The sequence below is a fragment of the Pecten maximus genome, chromosome 15, assembly GCF_902652985.1.
Source record: "Pecten maximus chromosome 15, xPecMax1.1, whole genome shotgun sequence".
NCBI lineage: Eukaryota > Metazoa > Mollusca > Bivalvia > Pectinida > Pectinidae > Pecten > Pecten maximus.
Window position 1 is genome coordinate 12783464 of NC_047029.1, and position 23367 is coordinate 12806830.

At 35.2% G+C, this 23367-nt stretch overlaps 1 protein-coding gene across 2 annotated transcripts; it reads left to right on the forward strand.

Annotated features, from left to right (window-relative positions):
- Nucleotides 1–944: 944 nt before the first annotated feature.
- Nucleotides 945–21938, forward strand: LOC117344273 (protein SpAN-like). 2 transcript variants are annotated; one of them, XR_004536143.1, is made up of 11 exons: nucleotides 945–1089; nucleotides 4009–4100; nucleotides 4401–4448; nucleotides 4918–4971; nucleotides 7017–7101; nucleotides 10748–10871; nucleotides 13167–13245; nucleotides 14319–14516; nucleotides 14749–14882; nucleotides 15352–15462; nucleotides 15715–15752. XR_004536143.1 is itself a non-coding variant. In XM_033906960.1 (9 exons), exons 2-9 carry the CDS (start codon nucleotides 15411–15413, stop codon nucleotides 21157–21159), a joined length of 1053 nt encoding a protein of 350 aa, XP_033762851.1. In that variant the 5' UTR covers nucleotides 14771–14882; nucleotides 15352–15410; the 3' UTR covers nucleotides 21160–21938. The 2 variants fall into 2 exon arrangements, 1 of the variants encoding a protein (XP_033762851.1); XM_033906960.1 differs by lacking the exons at nucleotides 945–1089; nucleotides 4009–4100; nucleotides 4401–4448; ... (3 more) ...; nucleotides 13167–13245; nucleotides 14319–14516 and adding exons at nucleotides 16198–16316; nucleotides 16849–17006; nucleotides 17832–17990; ... (1 more) ...; nucleotides 19986–20240; nucleotides 21073–21938 and having other exon boundaries at nucleotides 14771–14882; nucleotides 15715–15833.
- The last annotated feature ends 1429 nt before the right edge of the window (nucleotides 21939–23367 follow it).

Consider the following 23367-nt stretch of genomic DNA (forward strand, 5'->3'; position numbering starts at 1 on the left):
CACCACAACAAACCGGATATATCATACACCACCACAACAAACCGGATATATCATACACCACCACAACAAACCGGATATATCATACACCACAACAAACCGGATATATCATACTCCACCACAACAAACCGGATATATCATACACAACCACAACAAACCGGATATCATACACCACAACTAACCGGATATATCATACACCACAACAAACCGGATATATAATACACCACCACAACAAACCGGATATATCATACACCACAACAAACCGGATATATCATACACCACCACAACAAACCGGATATATCATACACCACCACAACAAACCGGATATATCATACACCACCACAACAAACCGGATATATCATATACCACCACAACAAACCGGATATATCATACACCACCACCACAAACCGGATATATCATACACCACCACAACACACCGGATATATCATACACCACCACAACAAACCGGATATATCATACACCACCACAACAAACCGGATATATCATACACCACAACAAACCAGATATATCATACACCACCACCACAAACCGGATATATCATACACCACCACAACAAACCGGATATATCATACACCACCACAACAAACCGGATATATCACACACCACAACAACACACCGGATATATCATACACTACCACAACAAACCGGATTGTATATTATATCATTCACCGATATTACAAACTTAGGACCGTATACATTAATAGAATGCTCTCGAATTTTTCTCATTATATGACCTTGAAGGTATTTACGATAATTATACGATATGTCAACGATGATGACCTTCGTGTCTTCAAAAACAGGTGGGGTTCTATCCATTTAAAGTTTCCAATCAAATATTCCAATGAACATTTAAATGACGTAATCGACCGTTATATAATAGCTAGCTAGGTAGGCGTACTTCATTTAAAGATTAGTACCCGGGAGTTGGGTGTCGCCTCGGCTCAGAGTTTGAACAGTTCTTCAACATGGCCGGCTATGGACTTTTCCTGTTGTTGTTAGTTCTAATGGTCCAGCGCACAGTGTCAGCCCCAGCTTCCTCCTCTAACAGTGGCCCAGACAATAGTGATGAAGGTAAAACTGTTTATCAAAAAAAATGTCTAAATATACCTGACTTTGGTACTCTTAAACTAAAATGTCCTTAAGGATCAAACGAGAAATGGGAACATTTCTGCAAGAGTGATTGTCCATAATATGTATATTAGGTAAGTACATATCATGTAATATAATATTACAAAGACATATGAAATTAACAATGACATTTAAACCATAATTTGACTCAGTTACTTACCTGTGTACTACTTAAATGTTTTTTTACGTAAGTCATACCTATCGAAGTTGTCGGCGGTACAGTAAGTAATGGCCATGGTTTATTTGCCCGATTGGACCTGCACCTCATTTACTTTGAAATTTGAAGAAAAGTAAGAGAACAAATCTTTGTTAATTCATTCCGTATCATCCGTAATAGTGTTTCCTTTATTTCCTCCAAATATGAAGAGTTTAGAAATATAGACCACAACAAGAACTTCACAAATAACATTGAAAGAAAAGAAAATGCATTCACGCTCACGATCACACCATTACATAGTGACACACACATGTACAGACACACACGTAATAGAATGATAGCACGCGCAGCACACTATAAAGTACAATTACACAACACAGTGCTATGATTTGTACTACTAGAATATTATGGTTATTTACAATGATATTTACAATGATATACAATGTAGAAATCATAAATTCTAATTCATCTTGTGTAAAGATTTGTGTTGTATACTGTTTTTGGGAAAGGGCTTTATATAAGTTGGAAAACTTGTGCCCGGTCCCTTTGAATATTTATGATGCAATACAATATGTTTAAACTAAGAAATCATACATTAAATCACACAGTGATTTAATAGACCACTTTGCACTCATCATAGAAAATATATACAGTGATATCCATTTTCGTACAAAGTAATCGTGCTGAATTGTAATAAACCGTATTACACACACCGCACAATACATTATCATTATAAATAGTGTAACTGTAGGCGCGTAGCTGCCTGTACGCAGGTACGCAGGTGAATCCACATCATTTTTTCATAAAAATAAAGAAAACAAAATTGTATCAATATGAAATCAAATGCACCTTGTATATATAGTAGAACCCTACTGACACATCGGGAACAGAAATGAAAATTAAAGTTTAATGGGGAAAACCCGGACCATCGACTTTGTTTGAACTCCATTTTGATATTTTCAAAACTTCAAAACTTTCCAAAACTTACGGATTCGCGTACGGCGCTCGTGAATCAACTTAATCAAGTGCCCAGCTACGCCCCTGAACTGATACATAGCTTACGATCCAACATAGAGCAGAACCCATTGTAATAGGTCATACGACTTAGTCAAACAGTGGTGTGAAATCACCACGTTACACGCTTTATATGGTACAATCACAATATTGTAGTGAACACAAACAAGCAAGAAAGACGTACCAGATATCTTTCTATTAATAGTAATACAATGGTATATAGATCCTATATTGATATTGCTGAAGAGTTAAGTATGTACAGTGTGAATTGGAAATCACAAATGATTCAAGGTATACAAATTATCTATAAAATGCAGTGTTGAACCTTTAGGAAGAAATACAGAAATGAAAGGGTGGTATACAAAATGTATGTCGCAAAAACTATACAAAAATACACATAAAGGCCCTATCGATCGTTTTCTGTCGTAAAAATACCACAGCGCCAACAGCCTAACCACTGCCTATCAAACAAATTCTACAGCGCCGACAGCTTATACACTGTTTGTCACAAAGATGCTACAGCGCCGACAGCCTATACACTGCCTGTCACAAAGATATTACAGCGTCGACAGCCTATACACTGCCTGTCACACAGATATTACAGCGCCGACAGCATATAATCTGCCTGTCACACATACATGTACCACAGCGCCGACAGTCTATAATCTGTCTGTCACAAAGATACTACAGCGCCGACAGTCTATACACTGTCTGTCACAAAAATACATAAAATAGCACCAATTCAGTAACAGCTATCTAATTAACACCAACAAATGAAAAAAATTTAGGAATATTGTCCTAATAATGATCGGTTGTAAGACCTAAAGTTATATACCACAGGAGTGACCTGTGATGTTGACCTTTGATTGACAGACGAGGTGATATTCATGACGGGTGTATATTGCATATGTGTATGTTCAACCGTTTAAAATGCTATCGGAGATTTTTTTTACACCGAGGAATCAGTCGTGAGGATAAGTGGTAAGTTCATGAGTACAGGTATACATGCAACGAGTTAGAATCCCGAAGAATGCTTTTCAGTAAATTAAGTGTTTATTTTTTTTATCGGTATTTTTATTTTTCCTTCTATCTTCCTTTTGTTGTATTTTTTTTTCATTATTTAAATTTTGCATTCTCTTAATATTGCCGTCATCATTTCTGTCAAATCGAATTACTAAGTACTCGAGCACTGACACAGACAACGTTGAATGAGATACACCAAAGACCAAGAACGTTCGATTTTTAAAATGTTATTTATCAAAATATGAAAATACGGTTTATAACCCTAACTGATCTATGTTATTTGACCTATATAGATGAACGTACATTCAATGTACTACTTTGCGTATCCCACAAAAACGCGACATGTTGGCAGAGGAGGAGTACGATAGAATTTCTTCGGGACGCAATTAATTTTTTTTTTCACTTTAAATTCGAAAGATGCCATTAGAAGTTTTTTTTATTGGATATTGCATAAATATTATATAAAATAAACTTCTGCCAAGTCTTGTTTTAAATCAATCATAATTATTGTATTGTATATTGACACTGTCATGTTCGCTTTGTACATTGACGCTATGGTGGGTCACATGGCGTTTGAATTAAGATATTTGCCGTGTACATTGACGATGCTGTTATATTGAATCAAATTCAAATGCTAACCTACCTTAACACTGATTTTCCCCCCACAGTTGATTTAGAGGAACTAAAGCATCTACTGCGAGAGTTGATGAACATGCAGGAAACTGAGAAAGATCCTACCACCCCGACACCTACCAAAGATGTAAATATACCAAATTGGGAACATTTTAATATATCGAAGTTTAAAGAGAAAAATATCATTCCACGGCCGTGACTTAATTTTTGTATTGCAAAGAAAGGTTCATATAATTTATTTCTTGGTGGTAAGCTCTGCTGGTGGAGCCCAAAATATTAGGTTTAAATTCTAATAAACAGAGGGATTTGTTCAGAATATTTACCACCTTTTGTTTGAAAACTGTGAAAATTAAAATTCTTTTCTGTCTTGGATAAACTGTAGCACAACCATAAATCTTTTGCAACTGTCAAGTTATCTATTTTACAGGGTGCCAACAGACCACTTCAAATCATATTAACTGGGGATAAAATTGAAGTAAGTATTAAGATTTTAAGATAAAATAAAACTCTCTTAAATTAATTTTATTCGGGATTATTTTGTTGTCGGTATCATCCTTTTTTTTTTTATTATTTTTTTACATTACGTAGCAAAAAAAAAAAAAACCCAACACTATCAGTAGGATATGATTTCAATATCAGTTTCATTTCATTATAAGATAATTTCTAGTATTGTTTTAGATATACAGAATAAAATCAAAACAAATGAATATACAAAAATAAACAATATTGTTTTTTAATGTTATTTGTTTTCAAACGAGTAACGTTCATTAAATTGGCCTTTTTCTGTGTGATAACTGAGAATCCTGGTCGACGTAGCAAGGTGTAGTGGGAGACGCTTAAATACTAGTACTTCAACACAATCTTTAAACATAAAAATCAAAATTAATACTTAAGGTTTCAAGGTATACTAGCATTTTGAGACAAGAGTTGTCCTTCCATTTCAGGCTGGGAGCCATGTGGATGAAAACAGGATAAAGGAAGACTTACCTGAACAGTCGGTAGGTTTATGGACCCCACACTAAGCATACTGATTAGTTGTTTTCTTTTTAAACTTTCTTTTATTCCATTTCAGGCATAATGATAAATTGTACAAGATTACACTAGGAACAAGTGTCACAGACACTTATGTAGACCTATCACTATTACTAAACAGCAACTTATAACTTCATTACATGATAACACCATTCATCCACAAACACTCACTAGCAAACGTGTTTACCAATCGTTAATGACAACAACACCAGTTTAAACTCAAAGTTAAGTTTTGGGGTGAAATATAATCATATTCTACATGTTTACATGTCATATTAATCTATCGAAGAAAACCTGCCAGTTTAAAGTACTGTATACCTGGTAATTTTCGCCCCCGTTTAATTTTCGCCATTTTCGCCCTTTGATGATAGGGCGAAAATTTCAAGCTCAATTGCAGGATTTACAAGTTATCGTACATAGGCTACTTGTAGTCGGATCCAAAACATAGCCTCGTACTCTCCACGTGTGTTATATCCTATACAATTACAGGCAACACTGTTATATATTTACACTTAGTTTATAAAATAGGTAATTGTTTTATTCCAATCTGTGCATGTGAAATAAAATCTAGATCTAAATATAGGCCTTGTAAATTTGCGATATCACGTGGAGTTAAATCGAAAATATCGGCTAAGACAGTGTACTAGGTTTAGTATATTTCATTTTAAACAAAAGCTTTAAATACTAAGTAACTTTTAAAATCCAAACATGTTTTAAAATTATGCACACAAATAGGTCTCTGCCATTGTGAAGGCTGATTGTATGACTTCACCGTCGCTTGTGGCTTCAATCAATGACAAATGAACAAAAGAAAACACTGGTCAGTAGCTATAGACTTGTAATTAGTCACGGCACGGTGAACTTACCACTCATCGCGTTTGCTTAAAATCGACCATGCATACCTAATACTATTTGAATCAATATAGGCTTAAGTAAATCTGAACACAGGTAAACGTTGTAAATTTCACACCTGATTACATTTCACACCTCAGCGAGATATGCGAAGAAAATAAAATTGGGGAACTCGATAAATCCCGAGTGTTCCGAGTGCAATTGCATCGAGAATTCCGAACGGAATTTTCCGATTGTGAACGAGGAAAATACATTTCTTAAAAGTAGTTCAGGGCGAAATTAAAAAGGGGCGAATATCTTTTGTGTTGCTCAAGGGCGAAAATAACCTGGGGCGAAAAATACCAGGTATACAGTATATAATTCTGTACAGCTAGAAATATTATTTTATTATCAGATAAAGTAAAATATTCGTCTCCAAAAAGTAACAATTATAGATCAACATCATAACGTAAACAATGTTGGTAGCGCCTCTTATTTGGTCGTGTCTTCAACAATCTAACAAAAAAAAAACAAAAACAAAAAAACCCCCAAAAAACCCAAAAAACGCTTGTTGAACCGTGTCGGTTTGTTGAGGAAGTTGAGCAAAGGACCGGTCTGTGCTGTCATGGTTGTGTCCTTGGGCAAAATGTGCTGTGCAAATAAATTGAAAGATTTAAAGAGCTACATTCCATTTGTAGTCGTGCATATTTGACCCTTACGGGTACCAAAACTATATTAGATGGGCGTTTTCTGAGTGTATTGCTTATCAAGATAAGATTTTAAAGCAGCAGTAGACGGATTTGAGCGAACATTTTGTGGAAGACTTTTCCACTGATCTATCACAGAAGGTAGGAAAGACTGTTTATAAAAAGAGGTTTTTCCACAATATTGGTGTAATAAAAGTATGGTCCGAGTTTCATGTATCATACTGATGACCTTCAGATACAGTACTCGGGATAAAGCTAAATAGATACTCTGGTGTATATTGATAAAACATTTCATGGAACTTAATAATTTTATGAATTTCCCTCCGATCAAATAAGCTGACCCAGCCTGATTCCACCCAAAAGAAAAAAAAATAATGCTTACTAATTTCGTTACACCTGTTAGAATTTATAAATTTTTGTTTATTTATTTATTTATTTGTTTATCTATTTATTTATTTATTTATTTATTTCAGGAAGTCAAAAGGAACATCAAGACAAACACAAAGCTATGGGATAACGGACAGATACAATTCATGTTTTCCCCAAAGTCCCAATTCAGTAAGTACCCTACATATAAAATACGAAGGATGATCTTTAACACTATTTTTACATCACATATTCTCTCCTCGCTAATTGTCATAGAACATCATAAACAACGCTGGAAAACCAGAATTATGTGTATAAACCTCAATATTAGCAGTACGTGTTACAGGATCCTGGTAAGAGCGAGTTTATAAAACTAATGACAGTCAAAACCAACAAAGTAAGCATTTATTAGATTGAAAATTTTCGTTTTATCAAAAAAAAAAAAAAAAAAAAAAAAAACGACAGTTTGTGATATGATAATTATTTCCATTAGACATATCTTGACATACTAGAACATTGGTCTTTGGCGGAGACCAAAACATTTGCGATAATTTCTATCAGAAAACATAATAACATCTTCAAAATAAAAATGGATGTCTTCTTTTAAGCTTTTGGAGACAGAAACTTATTTAACTTATCACAAAATCTACTTTTTTACTTTAAACATATTTTATTTACACATATTTACAAATAGGATTTGGCACAAGTTATTACAACTTATGAAGCCATTTCCTTACAATAGTTACATAGACAACAGATGATATTACAGACTGATAAACTGCAGTACGAAAGAGATATAGGCCTACATAACATTAGGCACTCACACAAAATAATATAACAAAGTCAATAAAATTTTCAAACATGTTAAATATTGTAAAAATTTTGTTAAAATCTTCCGCTGGATTTTATAAAATTTTGTACTTTGTTAAATACAACACAATTTAAATCCAAAGACATATTTTCATTTCCAAAAAGTAATAATCTTAAAGATATATTTATATCTAAATCACTTAAATGATTTAAAAGCACAACTCGAGCATTTGTGTAAGATTGACATTCAAAGAAGAAGTGATAGGCATTCTCACAATAACAGCCACAATTTACACAATTTGAGTTTTGGACCAGATTTGAACGGTAAAGATCATGATTAAGGGAACTGCATTCATGTCTTAATTTAGTGTGAATAATATTAAGTTTTCTATCACCAATTAAGTAATAAGGGGGTACTGAGCATTGTAAGTTAGGGGCTAAAGCTGACTTGAAAGCAGGAAAAGGCATGGATCTAATATCAGAATGTATAGAGTTCCACATCGTCAAAGAGGAAGGTAGAAAAGATTGGTTTGTAATAGACAGTCTAAAATTTGGGATTCTATATTTTTCATTATTTCTTAGACCCTGTCTGTTTTCACCGACTGTAGAGGGAAGTAAATTTGTAATGTAGTTTGGAGTTTGATGTCTATCCATTTTGTAAACTAATTGTAATTTCCGTCTTATCCTTCTAACTGAAGGTAATTCTCTACTAAATTAAGTTAATAATGAATTAGGTAATAACCTAAAATGCAGGTTGGAGCAAGGCGATGGAGATGGAAGACGTATAGATGCTAAAGTTTCCAGTCAATATTCTTTTGCTTTTGCTTCGATAAAATTTTCTCGATGGATTATTCCTCGAAGCCTTGTCACCTACAAAACTGAGCCGACCCTTCCGCGCAATGTCTGTTAACAAAAATCCCATCCATAAAACACATTCCATAATTTTTGAAAACAATAATACATAGCTCTTGCACAGACCACCTTTAAAGTTAATTAAAATTATATTTTAATTTCCATTTATACACTGCTATACAAAAATCATTGACACAAGTGTGGGATTTGTGTATATATGTCAACAAGTCAACAAGAAAATCACAAAACAAAAATACATGGTATTGAACTTACATATATCTTTCAAACAGTACTTTTTGGGGTAAGTGATGTTAGATAAGAAAACGAAATAATTTTCATTGCTTCTCTTAATGTTTTTCATTTACTATATTTTAAGCAAAGGGAGACAATTCCATCAATTTCCATGGGTAAATTATATTTATCCTATTATAAAAAAAAAAAAAAAATAGAGGAAATTGGTATGTACATCTACAATGTTAAGAAAAAGGACAAAATCAAAAGTGAATGGAATTTCATAAATACAATAATTGATTAAAAAGTGAAACATAATCCACAATACACAAACGATGAAAACATCATATATTGATAGTGGGACCGCGGTGGCCGAGTGGTTAAGGTGTCCCGACACTTTATCACTAGCCCTCCACCTCTGGGTTGCGAGTTCGAAACCTACGTGGGGCAGCTGCCATGTACTGACTGTAGGCCGGTGGTTTTTCTCCGGGTACTCCGGCTTTCCTCCACCTCCAAAACCTGGCACGTCCTTAAATGACCCTGGCTGTTAATAGGACGTTAAACAAAAACAAACCAAACCAAAGTATTGATCTTTATCACTTAATAAATCACACTTGTATATCATTTTCTAATTATCTGTCATTTTATTCTTAGTGAATTTGCATATATGTATATATATCACATGTAGTAACAATTGCATATATGATTAATAGATATGTATATGAGATTTGATTTGACATAGGATATTATTAATTGCAGATACTTTCAACAATTCATTGTTTTCTTCAAGTCAGAAAGGTTCAAGTAATTGGCTTGTTTTTAATGGTCAAAACAAAAAAAATATGTTTGTAAAATAAAATAAAAATATGTTACACTTGATATACATATCACATGTATCATATCACACTTGATGTACGTATCATATTACACTTGATATACGTATCATATTACACCTGATATACGTATCATATTACACTTGATATACGTATCATATTACACTCGATATACGTATCGTATTACACTTGATATACGTATCATATTAAACTTGATATACGTATCATATTAAACTTGATATATGTATCATATTAAACTTGATATATGTATCATATTACACTTGATATACGTATCATATTACACTTGATATACGTATCATATTACACTTGATATACATATCATATTACACTTGATATACGTATCATATTACACTTGATATACGTATCATATTACACTTGATATACGTATCATATTACACCTGATATACGTATCATATTACACTTGATATACGTATATTACACTTGATATACGTATCATATTACACTTGATATACGCGTCATATTACACTTGATGTACGTATCATATTACACTTGATATACGTATCATATTACACTTGATATAGGTATCAAAATTACACTTGATATACATATATTACACTTGATATACGTATCATATTACACTTGATATACGTATCATATTAAACTTGATGTACGTATCATATTACACTTGATATACGTATCATATTAAACTTGATGTACGTATCATATTACACTTGATGTACGTATCATATTACACTTGATATACGTATCATATTACACTTGATGTACGTATAACATTACACTTGATATACGTATCACATTACACTTGATATACGTATCACATTACACTCTATATACGTATCATATTACACTTGATATACGTATCACATTACACTTGATATACATTTGTAGGTATCATATTACACTTGATATACGTATCACATTACACTTGATATACGTATCATATTACACTTGATATACGTATCATATCACACTTGATATACGTATCATATTACACTTTGCATGCGTATTATATCAGACTTTATCTTTAATATTTGATATAAAATGGTGAATTAATAATCTTTGATAGTTTGGTTAATTATTTATGTTAATTACGGACTATTGAACTTCAGCTGATGCCAGCAAAACGAAGATCCGGAACATGATGGACAAGATTTCAAACTCAACCTGTATTGAATGGAAGGAAATCCAATCGGATTCCGAGGGTTATTACGTAAACATCGAGAACGGAGGATCGTGAGAATATTTATGTATTATCTCCCCTGGACGGTAAAGTGTGTGTGAGACTATTTATGTATTACCTCCCCTGTATCAGTAGAGAGGACGGTAAAGTGTGAGAATATATATGTATTATCTCCCCTGTATCAGTAGAGAGGACGGTAAAGTGTGAGAATATATATGTTTTATCTCCCCTGTATCAGGACAGTGAAGGATAAAGTGTGAGACTATTTCTGTATTACCTCCCCTGGACGGTAAAGTGTGAGACTATTTCTGTATTACCTCCCCTGGACGGTAAAGTATGAGACTATTTCTGTATTACCTCCCCTGGACGGTAAATTGTGAGACTATTTCTGTATTACCTCCCCTGGACGGTAAATTGTAAGACTATTTCTGTATTACCTCCCCTGGACGGTAAATTGTGAGACTATTTCTGTATTACCTCCCCTGGACGGTAAAGTGTGAGACTATTTCTGTATTACCTCCCCTGGACGGTAAGTGTGAGACTATTTCTGTATTACCTCCCTTGGACGGTAAAGTGTGAGACTATTTCTGTATTACCTCCCCTGGACGATAAAGTGTGAGACTATTTCTGTATTACCTCCCCTGGACGGTAAACTGTAAGACTATTTCTGTATTATCTCCCCTGGACGGTAAAGTGTAAGACTATTTCTGTATTACCTCTCCTGTGTCAGTAGAGACAGAGAATGGTATAGCAATAACAAAGAATACTGACATTATAATGCAGCCGTGAATATCACTCAAAATCGTTATACCGAGGGCAGAATGTGAACAGAAATATAGATTTACACGAAGACTTTTTGAAAATGTGCAAGGAGAATAAGTTTAGGTTCACAGATAGGGAAGCATTTTCTCATTCGTAACACAACCACAAAACAATTCTAGATCAAATCTTGGTTAAGTCGCATTCTCAAAATGAGAAGTACATGTAGGATGGTGATAACAGATCCACCATGTCTGTCTTCATATCGTATAACAATATAGAATATTTCCAAATGAGATCATGTGTCGACCATATAACTTTCCCATCGTCCTGTATCTCTCGAAACTTTGTGCTGTTAATTTCCCATTCAGTAGTTGACATGTTATCTGTCATGGAAACCGTGATAATCAATTGGGATATGGAAACACCGTAGGTACGGGAGCAGGAATGTTACTACCAGAAATGGAAAGAAAGGCTTATTTGAATTAAAAAATAAAGGATTATTTGCTAGCTGCTGATGCTGGTAACGTTGTAAGTAAATATCGAGGAAACTGGCTGATGTTCAAGAGACTAGTGTGCTTGATTTGAAGTTCTACAGGGTATATCCGATCGACGTTGGCAATACTGGTAATTTAAAGATAGCACATGTCTATAAGTAAAATGTATAAACTTTGCAAGAGATTGGTTGCCTCTCCTGATAGTCCTGTCAACTTCAGGTGTTCTTATCTATAAAGTTTTAAAAGTGATCCTCATTTCTTATCAACATGAGGTCATTTAAATATAGAACTGGTGAAACACATAGGTAGACTACAAAATACGAAATAAAGTGATTTACATTGTGTTAACGTGAAAATAAACCACACGCGAAATACAAGTGATTTACATAATGTCCCTTATAGTTCACAACTATACATTTATAACGAATAAGCTTTCATTAATTATAAGGGAATGAAAGCGTTCCATATGTTCCAAATGGGAAACGGCTCTCAAAAAACGTAGAAACTCATGCTTTTCGAGGGCAAAAACGTTTTTTTAGGAGCGGATGTTGATTGATAGAAAGAGGTATTCAAAACACAAATTCAACCTCTGGAGTAAACAATATTCCAGTTAGAGTACAGCCCTAACTTGATTGTACTTAGGGATCAAGGTAAAGGCTTAAAGTTGATCAAGTACTCAAGCCAGCAATACGGATTTTTATAAAGCTTATGAATCCAATATAAACGAGACAGTTCAGTATCCTTCTCATAATCCAATACTTTGAAAGATCGCAACACTGAAGAATGATTGGAAGTATTTCGTCTTTGGAGAACCCGGGTATTGTGTAGGTAGGGGTACTCTGGTTGTCAAGCAAGCTTAATTCATTTTTCAAATATGATATATCATTGTGTTTCCTTTTAGACAAGGATCACATTATCACCTGTCATGTGAATCTTTCAATGTGGTTTCCACATCGGGATCCAGCAATATAGACTGGATTGGGTGGCAAGACTGTGTTCGTCTTGTTTATACATGTATATTGTGTATCTATTAGTGGTAATGTCTGTATTCGTAGAATATCAACACCATGGCTTTTGATTACTGTGTTTCAGATGTCATTCACGGACCGGGGATGTCCAGTCAGATGCCGGATTTCAGGTTCTCTCCTTAAATCAAGCAGATTGTATGGGTGTAAGTAACATAATACAAAATATGACAATCATTCTGAAGTGGTCGATGCATGAGTCAAAGTCAGCGATGTTGACCGAGGACGGTGGGCCGAAGGCGATATCGCTAACATGGGATCGAAAAAACCCTGCATCCACCGACTGCAGTATGCGATATGATTATAACGTCAAAACCAATGCTTCAATATAGCCTAGATCTTTAGCAATTTATTCAACTCAATTACAACTCACCATTTCATTTGTCAAATTGAAAAAAAAAACAAATAAAAAAAATTAAAAAAACCCCCAAAAATCCCAAAAAACCCAACTAAACAATTAAATGTTTCTGAGTATAACTATGTTTAAACAAAACCAAACATAACATAATAAAGTATAGACCGATAACACATATACAAAATGTACCACAATACCAGTCAGTTGGTTAAATATAAGATATATTTACATACAGCTCCTATGTAATTACATGTATATGTTGCTCGCTGAATGTTTACGTACATTGCAGCATAAACATGTTATATGTCTGTTTATTCTAAGATTCTGTTGTTATCTTATATTAACATATTTAACAAAAACAAAAATTGCCTACAAATCTATTGTATAAACAAATATTTACATTCTGTGTGACAGTCTCCCATTACTCCTGTGTTAAACCAGATGGTATTGATCACCGTATAAATGCAGCCGAGATCACATGACGTCACTTCCGTCAGCGTCAAAAACAATGTTTGGCAATGCGTTGCGGGTGAATCAAGCCTAGCAAAGATTTCGACTTAGAACAATCGCGTAATTAATTGATGCTTTGTTGATCATAGTCACGCCGAGGCTTTGTATTACACATTAATTTGAATGCAAACCAAGCACTACAATGAAATCGATTTCACGTGTGCCGTTATTTCAATGGAACAAACAGGGGAATATGTTATGGGTGGCAGATAAATATTCATGACGCCCTAAGGGGCGTCATTCTATTTATCTGTCAACCAGATTGCATTGATCTTGCCAATAAATGCAATCTACCAAGTGTTTAATTGTTAAATATGGTTTGCTGAGATGTATTTAATCGCTATTAATTGACAGATTGGTACCATTCTACACGAGCTGGCTCACACTATAGGCCTAGGACATGAACAGAGTCGTTCCGACCGGGATGCTTACATCACTATACACTGGGACAACGTGAATGGCGGACATCAAAACCCAAACTTCGAGACGAACGCCGTAGTCACGTACAAAATCCCATTCGACTATTCATCAGTGATGTTATACTCTCCTAATGTAAGTCACGTGTGATGTTATATCACGTGATGTTATAACTATAAAATCAGGTTTTCATTTCCCACCGCCTTTGATTTGGCTAATCTTTCAAGCCTAACCCAAATTAAGAATTGCTGTAAAATTTTTTGACAATTGAATGATGACATTAGATGGAACCAATTTCATACGAACATTAGAAGTTGGATGTTTTGAAAACGTTTATAAGCGTCAGTTTACATTTTAATCTTTTAAGTCGATGGCAAAACACCCGGGTTCAAAGACGTTCGAAACCAAAGACCGTATTCTGGAGCAGCTGACATTGGAAGACCGCCACGACCTATCCTTCTACGACAAACTCCTTATCAACAGGGCAGTATGACTGTGCAGGTATTATCGCATTACTTTTAGGTAGAGAAAAAGCAATCCGTGCTCTTATATTACGTATTACAATTTAAACTCCTCTTGTAGTAGAAATATCACTCTGTAATAAATGGTGTAAAATGACAGGAGTGAGTTATTGTATTTGTATGACAGAAATGTCAGACAGAACATCAACGCAGGAGGGCTAACCGATAACTGAGCGCTTACACATGGGTAATTTAAAGGTACGATGCCTTCCAAGGAGGATAACTACCCGGAATCATCGGAATCTTGCATATACTTACATAGCCGGTTCACAATACTGCCATATTGTTTTGTTTTGTCTTTGTAACAAAGTAGTTTCCCATGAACCTCACACGGTATCGTATGGAATTAAAAACCTTGCTCATTAAATTAGATATCTCGTTTAAACCCAATTTGATGATCTTTCTGAATACGTCTTTATACTAATAACATTACAATACTATTTAATCAGGTCAATGTCCCCCAAAGAACTGTAAGCACGGGAATTTCCTGAGTAAGGCTTGCACGTGCATGTGTCCGGAAGGTCTAACAGGGGAGCTTTGTGAATCTGTTAAGCAAGAAGGTAAGGACGTTTTATCATATACGACCAATCGGCTTGATATCATTTAGGCTAATTCAATACACCATATCATATCAAATATGATTTGATAACATAACCTTTCGGTAGCAAAAGTTGAACAACAATGTCTCCCGTTGTCGGGGTGTTTTGATATCTCGATCATTCAAGTTCATATACATTTTGCTATCAGTCTTATATATAGAAAATAGTGCTCTGTGATTGGCGATTTGTTATCTTTGTATTTCTGTAACCAAGACAACTGCCAAAAGGAAAACCATCTCGTGATTGGATCAATCGGAGAGACTGTCACTTTGGAGTCTACCAATTACCCTAACAGCTACCCTACAGGATCGACCTGTCGTTGGCTCGTGGAGGTAAAAAACTAAGTGGTCTTCTGCTTAAAGATGTTTTAATTTTGCCTTTCTAAAAATCTGTTTTTATTTCGAATACGTTTGATATCAACCAAAACGTAGCCAAATCACAGTTGTAGCAGAGAATAAATTTAAAGCTACAAGAGGAACGATGGCCAAGTGATTAAAGGACCGTACACTCCATTAATAAATCGCGAGCCTAGATTGTAATGTTTATGGAATGGTTATTTTACTACAGTTGTATCATGGACACGGCATCCCATAGCAATGTCATTCTCTGATCACCGTTCACATGAAGGGCTCTGGTCGAGCTGAACTCGAATAAAAATCATAATATTGTAAGTAACATAATCATGTGTATTTTTAGGGGCCGGAGGGAAGCAAACTTCGCGTGACCATATTGGACATGGACATTGTATCAGCGAATGGTCATTGTGTCCACGGTATGGAGCTCCGATATAACCTCATAGCACAGCCTGGTCCCGAGTAAGTATCATCTGATCAAGATTGCCAATCATGCCTGATCCCGATTAGGTTTCCTCTAATCAAAGATTGTCAATCGTGCCTGGTCCATAGTGAGTTTTCTCTGATCAAGATTGTAAAACCTGCCTGGTCCAAAGTGAGTTTTCTCTGATAAGGATTGTCAATCATGCCTGGTCCAAAGTGAGTTTTCTCTGATCAAGATTGTCAATCATGCCTTGTCCAAAGTTAGTTTTCTCTGATCACGATTGTTAATCGTGCCTGGTCCCGCGCACGCTTTCTCTAATCAAAGACACAGTTTATGTGATGGGTCATGCTAACACTAAAAGTTGACACACGTCTGTTGACGAGACTGGACAAATATCCCCTTCGCTACTAGGTCAGGAAAGGGATGAATTGTTCGATTCGATGTGGGCAGCACATATAATTATGACGCACTTCACGCAGGGCAGCAATACGAACAAAATTACCAGTTCTCAGAAATTATCACTACGTCGTCAGATATCAAGTTCTATACACAAATAATTGTTATTTCTAGATTTTGCGGAGACAATAAGGGACAGATGATGTCCTTCACAGCATCAGACAACGCGGAGGCACACAGCATGCTGATAACCTTCATAACGACGACGGATGTATCTTCGAGCGGCTCTCGTGGTTTCAAACTCGAATTCAAAGCCCTCCAAGGCAACAACGGTAAGTTTTAATCAAATAACCCATTCTTCTCGTGTAAGCGAAGTTGTAACGAGGACCTTATATGAGTTGTCATTTCACACGATATCTACAGACCTTATGTTGAAGTAGAATAAACAAATAAGCTGTTGATATAGAGGTTACACGACCAATTGCTGTGTATGCTATTGAGTAAGCAATTTTTCAAAACTAAAAACAAAAAACACGATCTTTAGCGAGTGTATTTAGTAATTTTGGAAAAATAACTAACGAGAGTAGGAAAAAAACCGTAAACAACAACCACGAGTTTGTTTGACCTTTTTCTACAACTATAGAAAAACTATTTGAGGATAAATTGAGTTGTTTCATGTCACAATATCAGTGGAAATGATAGGATATTACTTAAAGTGAAATGCCTCTAATAAATATGCAAATCACACAATTTCGAAAATGCATAAAAAATAACAAATCATTACTATTTATTACACATAATATGCAGGTTTATTGCTTCCAAATCAATAAAGTGATAACAATCTACACGCATCTTTTAAAATATGACCAAGAACAATTGCGAATTACTTTTGCGTTATCATTTCCGTGACCTTGTGAAGCGGCCTTCAAGCGTTAAGTAATCAAAACACATTGAAACACGTGATTGCAAACTTAGAATCATAAACTATACTTCGACATTGTTTTGTTAATTAACTTTTGATATGATACTTCTAAATGAATATCACTAATTATGAGTAAACTTAATTCTATCGAACTGTTCTACCATATGTATCATACCGACAAATCATTTTGTCAAGCCAAAAATATATTTTATTGCTTTTGTCTGTAATATTACAGCTACTAATCCTGTGAACTTCTGCGAGAATGTCCAATGTAAAAATGGCGGCACCTGTCATTTTAACGACAATAACTACTGGTGCAGCTGTCTGTCCGATTTCAGGGGACGTCACTGTGAGGTAGCGTCGGACCAAAATCTCCAGGATGACCAAGACACAGGTACAGCCACTATACATCAGAATACGAGATATCTGGATTTATTTCAATACGTCTACAAATCCTACCCCACACACAGTCTAGAACGACGGTTGATCACTTGTCCAGTCAGAGCAATGTCGTCATTAAATTCGTAATAAACCTACTAAGTCATAAACGCGACTAGTAAAAACAGTGATTTTTTTACTCAATGTCCTATATGAACAATTATTGCCTGAATAATTAATTGTTAAGAATATTATTGAAATATGGATTTCTTTTTCTATTGATCAAGAGATAATCAGGGACACTTGAATGTTTGGCTGAATGGTTAAAATTGTTAAGATATGTAATGCATATAATATTATTTATTATTTTTTTAAACTCTTTTTTATTTTTTAAAATATTTTAAAGTAGCATTTTAGATAAGGTGTTCAAATCTCCATTTTCTGATTGGTAAGACATGACGGAATGCAGATGATATTTCTTATTTTCTTTCTAAAGATTTCTTTTATTTCTTATGTCTCAACTGGCACTTCTATTGGCATTGCGTTCAGCATATCAATATCCAGACAATCACCCTTAATCCTTAGATACTTGACATGGCCCATCCTATAGGGTAAAGACCTTGAATTACTATCATTATTAGGTTATCTGACCTGCAGGGCCGATCTGACCTATTGCCATGGTGTTTCGTCCGTCGTTCTCCATCAGACTTGCATGATATTTTATAATTCTCCGAAGGTCTATCATTCGTTTTGCTGTTATTTTCATGGCTTTTAGTGCCAGCCGCAATGGTCGCCATCTTGGAAAAAACATATTAAAACATCTTCTCCAGTTTAATTGGTGTCATTGAGATGAAAATAGTCTGGAATGAGAAGGAAATGGATCTGACAAAGTGTTGTTATTTTTAGGCCTTGTCATATCATTAAAATTAAACAACAAAGGCGTTATTACACAATCGTGGGTTTTCTTAACATCTTTTTATATTCTAGTTGCTACATCAGTACATGACGGTTTATAGCCAGGCGACCGAAAAGTCTCTTTTTGTTTTATGTTGTATTATCGACAGAGTAATTCAATAGCTTCTCCGCCACAAATTAGCATAAACTAACCACTTGAAGCTATTATAAATGAGCTTTACATATTTAATATATACATTGTAAATCCGTTATGAATTTCAGTTTTTTCTTGTGACGATACAAACATGGATGAATGTGGACACATTGATTTGGGGAATGCATGGGAATTAAAGGATGGTCATTTCACGGTCAAGCAAGGACAAAAGGTAGGTGTGTAGTAGCGTTACTAGAACCAATTACTTCCCTAAGTTGAGTTCTGTAGCACTTAACATCTGGTAACTGGTACTTACCAACATCCAAATCATCCCGTGTACTTCTTATTCATGGTTAAAACCAGCAAGCATTCGGCAACAAAAGTGGCAAACATGCTGCAGTGTCCAACGATAAAAACCAGTTGGATTTCCTAGAGGACGTTGGTACTAGATATTGAATTGCTATGGACATTTATACATTAGGCTTACTCCTCCGACAATAAGGCCTACTCTCCTCCCTTAGACAACAATACAAATCATGACTTTACAGTTCATTGTATTATGACTGGTATTGTACCTGTTGTGATGGACAATAGTGTTAGAATAAAGCAATATTTACTATATGACAACAATTGGGTTTAAAAAGATAGTCAAGTGTAAAGGACCTTAAATTTCGCAATTGAGATAAATATTATATGAACATCATCCCATTCTTGTTTGAGGTGAGACAAAGAACCACAGGGTTAATTAAATAGTGTCTGTGATTAGGCAGAGCATTGGTCAGGGAATTTATAATATCACCTCAAGTATTATATAGGTTTTGTTACACACTCGGACATAATATCAATTCGGGTAAATCCTTATAGCTATATACGAATCATATGTCTGGGTCAATATTTCTTCAAGGTTGGGATAAATACCAAATGATCTTTGATGTCTAAACCAGAATTTATCATCTTTTGCAGGGTCCCGTGTCCCTTCAGATCCCTTACGTCATCAGTCAACTGGATCAACAATACTGCTTCCACTTCAAGATCAGCCGGACCAGCTCATCCTCATCGACGACATGCCCTAACCTCAGGTTTATCCTCACAAAGGAGATGGACTTCTATGGCATCCAGATGGTGTATGATGAGCACCTACTGTTTGATGACGACTGCACACCGAGGACTGATGACAGTGAAGCTGTCAGTTTCACATCAGATGCAAAGATCACCAAGGTAAGCTATATATAGCACGGACAAACAAATGACGTTAGCTATTCATGCGCAGATTCCCCAATAACAGCAGAAAACGCTTAAATTGCGCTGATCAGTCCATTCAAAATGGCGCCGTCAAGCTGACGTGAAGTAACGTCATAAAGAGATGACGTCATTACTGATTTCCGCACTTTTTGACACTATAAGTTTTTCGATGTTTTCAATTTTGTTTTTAAGTATATGAAATGCAATAAAAAGAAAGTTGAATGGTTTCCCGTTAAATATAACATGTATTTCACTCGTATGACAGAATATTTCGATATTTTTTACAAGCTCGATATTCTGTCATACTCGTGAAATGTATGTTATATTAAACGGGAAACCATTCAATATCCTCTCTGTACTCGTACCCAGACCGGATATTGTCTTAATGAGCTACAACATCAAATCACAAAGCCACAAAGCCACAAAGATGACACTTCTATTATCACGACAAGCCAACATACCTAAACAGATTATTTGTCGTAGAGATAAACAGCCCGATACCTTGACGTGATAGGGATTTCTGTTGTTTCTCAAAATACGTAAAATAAGCAAAGCAAACAGACTAAAAAGATTTCTTTTTCACGAATGCCTTAGCCTAAAACTTCAGCATGTACTAATAAAACCATTGCAAGGGATATGTGTAACATCACGCGAAAATTTCCCGCAAAAATTATAACACATGACACTGGACCACGAAAAGAAACAAAATTAATCAATTTCTTTCTTATTGTTTCGTTTTCTCTTTTTTTGTGATAAATGTATAACTGTATGGCACGTAAAAGCACATTTATAATTGCTCTTTTGACAGATGGCGTTCACAATCGACAAAATCAATGACGATGACGGCAAGATCGAGCTTAGTCACTTCCGGCTCCAGTTAAGTACATGTTCTTAGCTCATCATAGTGACTAACTACTCGAACAGTTCGCCGACTCGGATTTAAGTTCATCAAGGATACTAATGCTGCAACTTTTTTTCTGACTCGGAAGGTCATTAAAGAATAGCACTATCTAAAACATTTCTCCGACTCGGATTCAAACTCATCAAGGATGCTACCTACTTAAACATCTCTACGTCACGGATTTAAGTTCATCAAGGAAAATACTTACTGAAACATTTCTCCAACGCGGAAGTTCATCAAGAATACCATTTACTAAAGCATTTCTCCGACTTGGAAGTTCACCATGGATACTAATCACTAAAGCATTTCTCCGACTTGGAAGTTCATCAAGGATACTAATCACTAAAACACCTCTCCAACGCGAAAGTTCATCAAAGATACCATTTACTAAAACATTTTTCCAAAGTTCAGCTTAAAAATTCATCAAGATGACCAACAACTCAATCTGGATTTACCACATCACTGCAAACGGTTAAAGAATGCTTCTACTACCAGGGTTTTAGCTGATCAAGGAGCTCGATTCCTCGATCCGTAATGAAGCTCATCGAGATGACCAGTTACTTAAAAAAAATCCACCACAATTTCTCTACAATAAGAAGGACTTGCTTGATCCTAGAAATATCACTTTTATGTTATAATAGTGTTCCTTGATTGTGTGGAACGTATTTAACGGTCTCGCTGCCTGTGGAGTTTCAAAATATACATGTGCAAACTTAAAGAAATTTAAACACATTATAAATGCTCATTGGAAATAAAGTATGTGTGTTCTGCTATTTTAGTGTTAGTTTCGTTTTTGTGGCTATTAATGGCCATTTTGAATTTGGACAGGCTGAAACTTGTTACCGCTAATTCTCAGGGAGTTTTTCATGGATCTGTCTCGGATTTCACCTGTATATTTCCGTTAGTTCATAGTTGTGCATGTTTTATTTTAAGGCTGATCTGAAAACAAGATGGCTGCCATTTTGAAATTTGACATTTGAAAAATTTGTTATCACTTTTTTGTCAATTCGTTTTTCATTTACCTTTCTCATTTGACCTGTAGATTCCTCTCGGGCCCTAGTTTTGCATGCTCTATTTTGAGACTGTCCTGAAGAAAAATCGGTATTTCTTAGAAAGTTCGTCATGGTCATTTCTTGAAATTCATTTAGATTGCGCTTTTATAATTTAAGTTTGTTAACCTATATCATAGAGACTTATCGATGGATCTTTCTCATATGTAATAATATTAATATGAAGGTTCAGCTTTTTTTTCAAATGATTAAGAGTAAGATAAGAAAAGCACAGAAAATACGAGTTTTATAAAGACTGAAGATCCAATAAAGGTCATTCGATGGCGAGTCTCTGGGATATGTTGTCATTTTCTGGTTTATTAGGACTGCTGTCTTATTCCTTATAAGTCTCATCAGATGTACATAACGATCTTACTTGTTCAATGTTTTCGTTCTCTAAGATGAACGTTCCGTTTTAGCAACATAACAGAAACATTCACAGTTTTATTCAAATCACACTTAAGATACTATTTTTAGGCTTCCAGGTCACTAATAATATTTATTTCGTTTTATGACAAGGAATATTGTTGTATATCATGTGTGTACTATGATGGGATGACAGTGGAGAGTGGCAGTTTCTGCTGCTGATCGTTTGAATTATTGAGGTAGTAGTTAGAAATCATCCTTTCTGGCCCCCTGTGCGATGAAGTCACTTCCTTAAAGTATAGTGACAATTTGCTTTCAGTACCAGGCCCTGTCGATATTTTTTTGTTTCCCCCCTCTGACAAAGCTAGAGTTACATGTCAAAGTAATAAGTGTCCAACGCCACGCGACCACTCAATCACCACGCTTGACTGACGACCACTACATTGTCACGCTTGATTGGCGACAAATTAATCGTCGCGATTAATCGACGACCACTACATCGTCACGCTTGATTGAGGACCATTCCTTCGTCACGCTTGATTGAGGACCATTCCTTCGTCACGCTTGATTGAGGACCATTCCTTCGTCACGCTTGATTCAGGACCATTCCATCGTCACGTTGGAGTTAATTGGAGCTAGCTCCCATCTTCGCATAGGGTTTCCCTTAATCTATTTTAGACTGCCATCAATGTACTTGATTGTGTTAAATTGTTTGCCCTTAACTTAACTCAGAGATTTTTTTGCTGCAGTTTAAAAATAGAAAATAAAACCTGTGATACCTTATCCT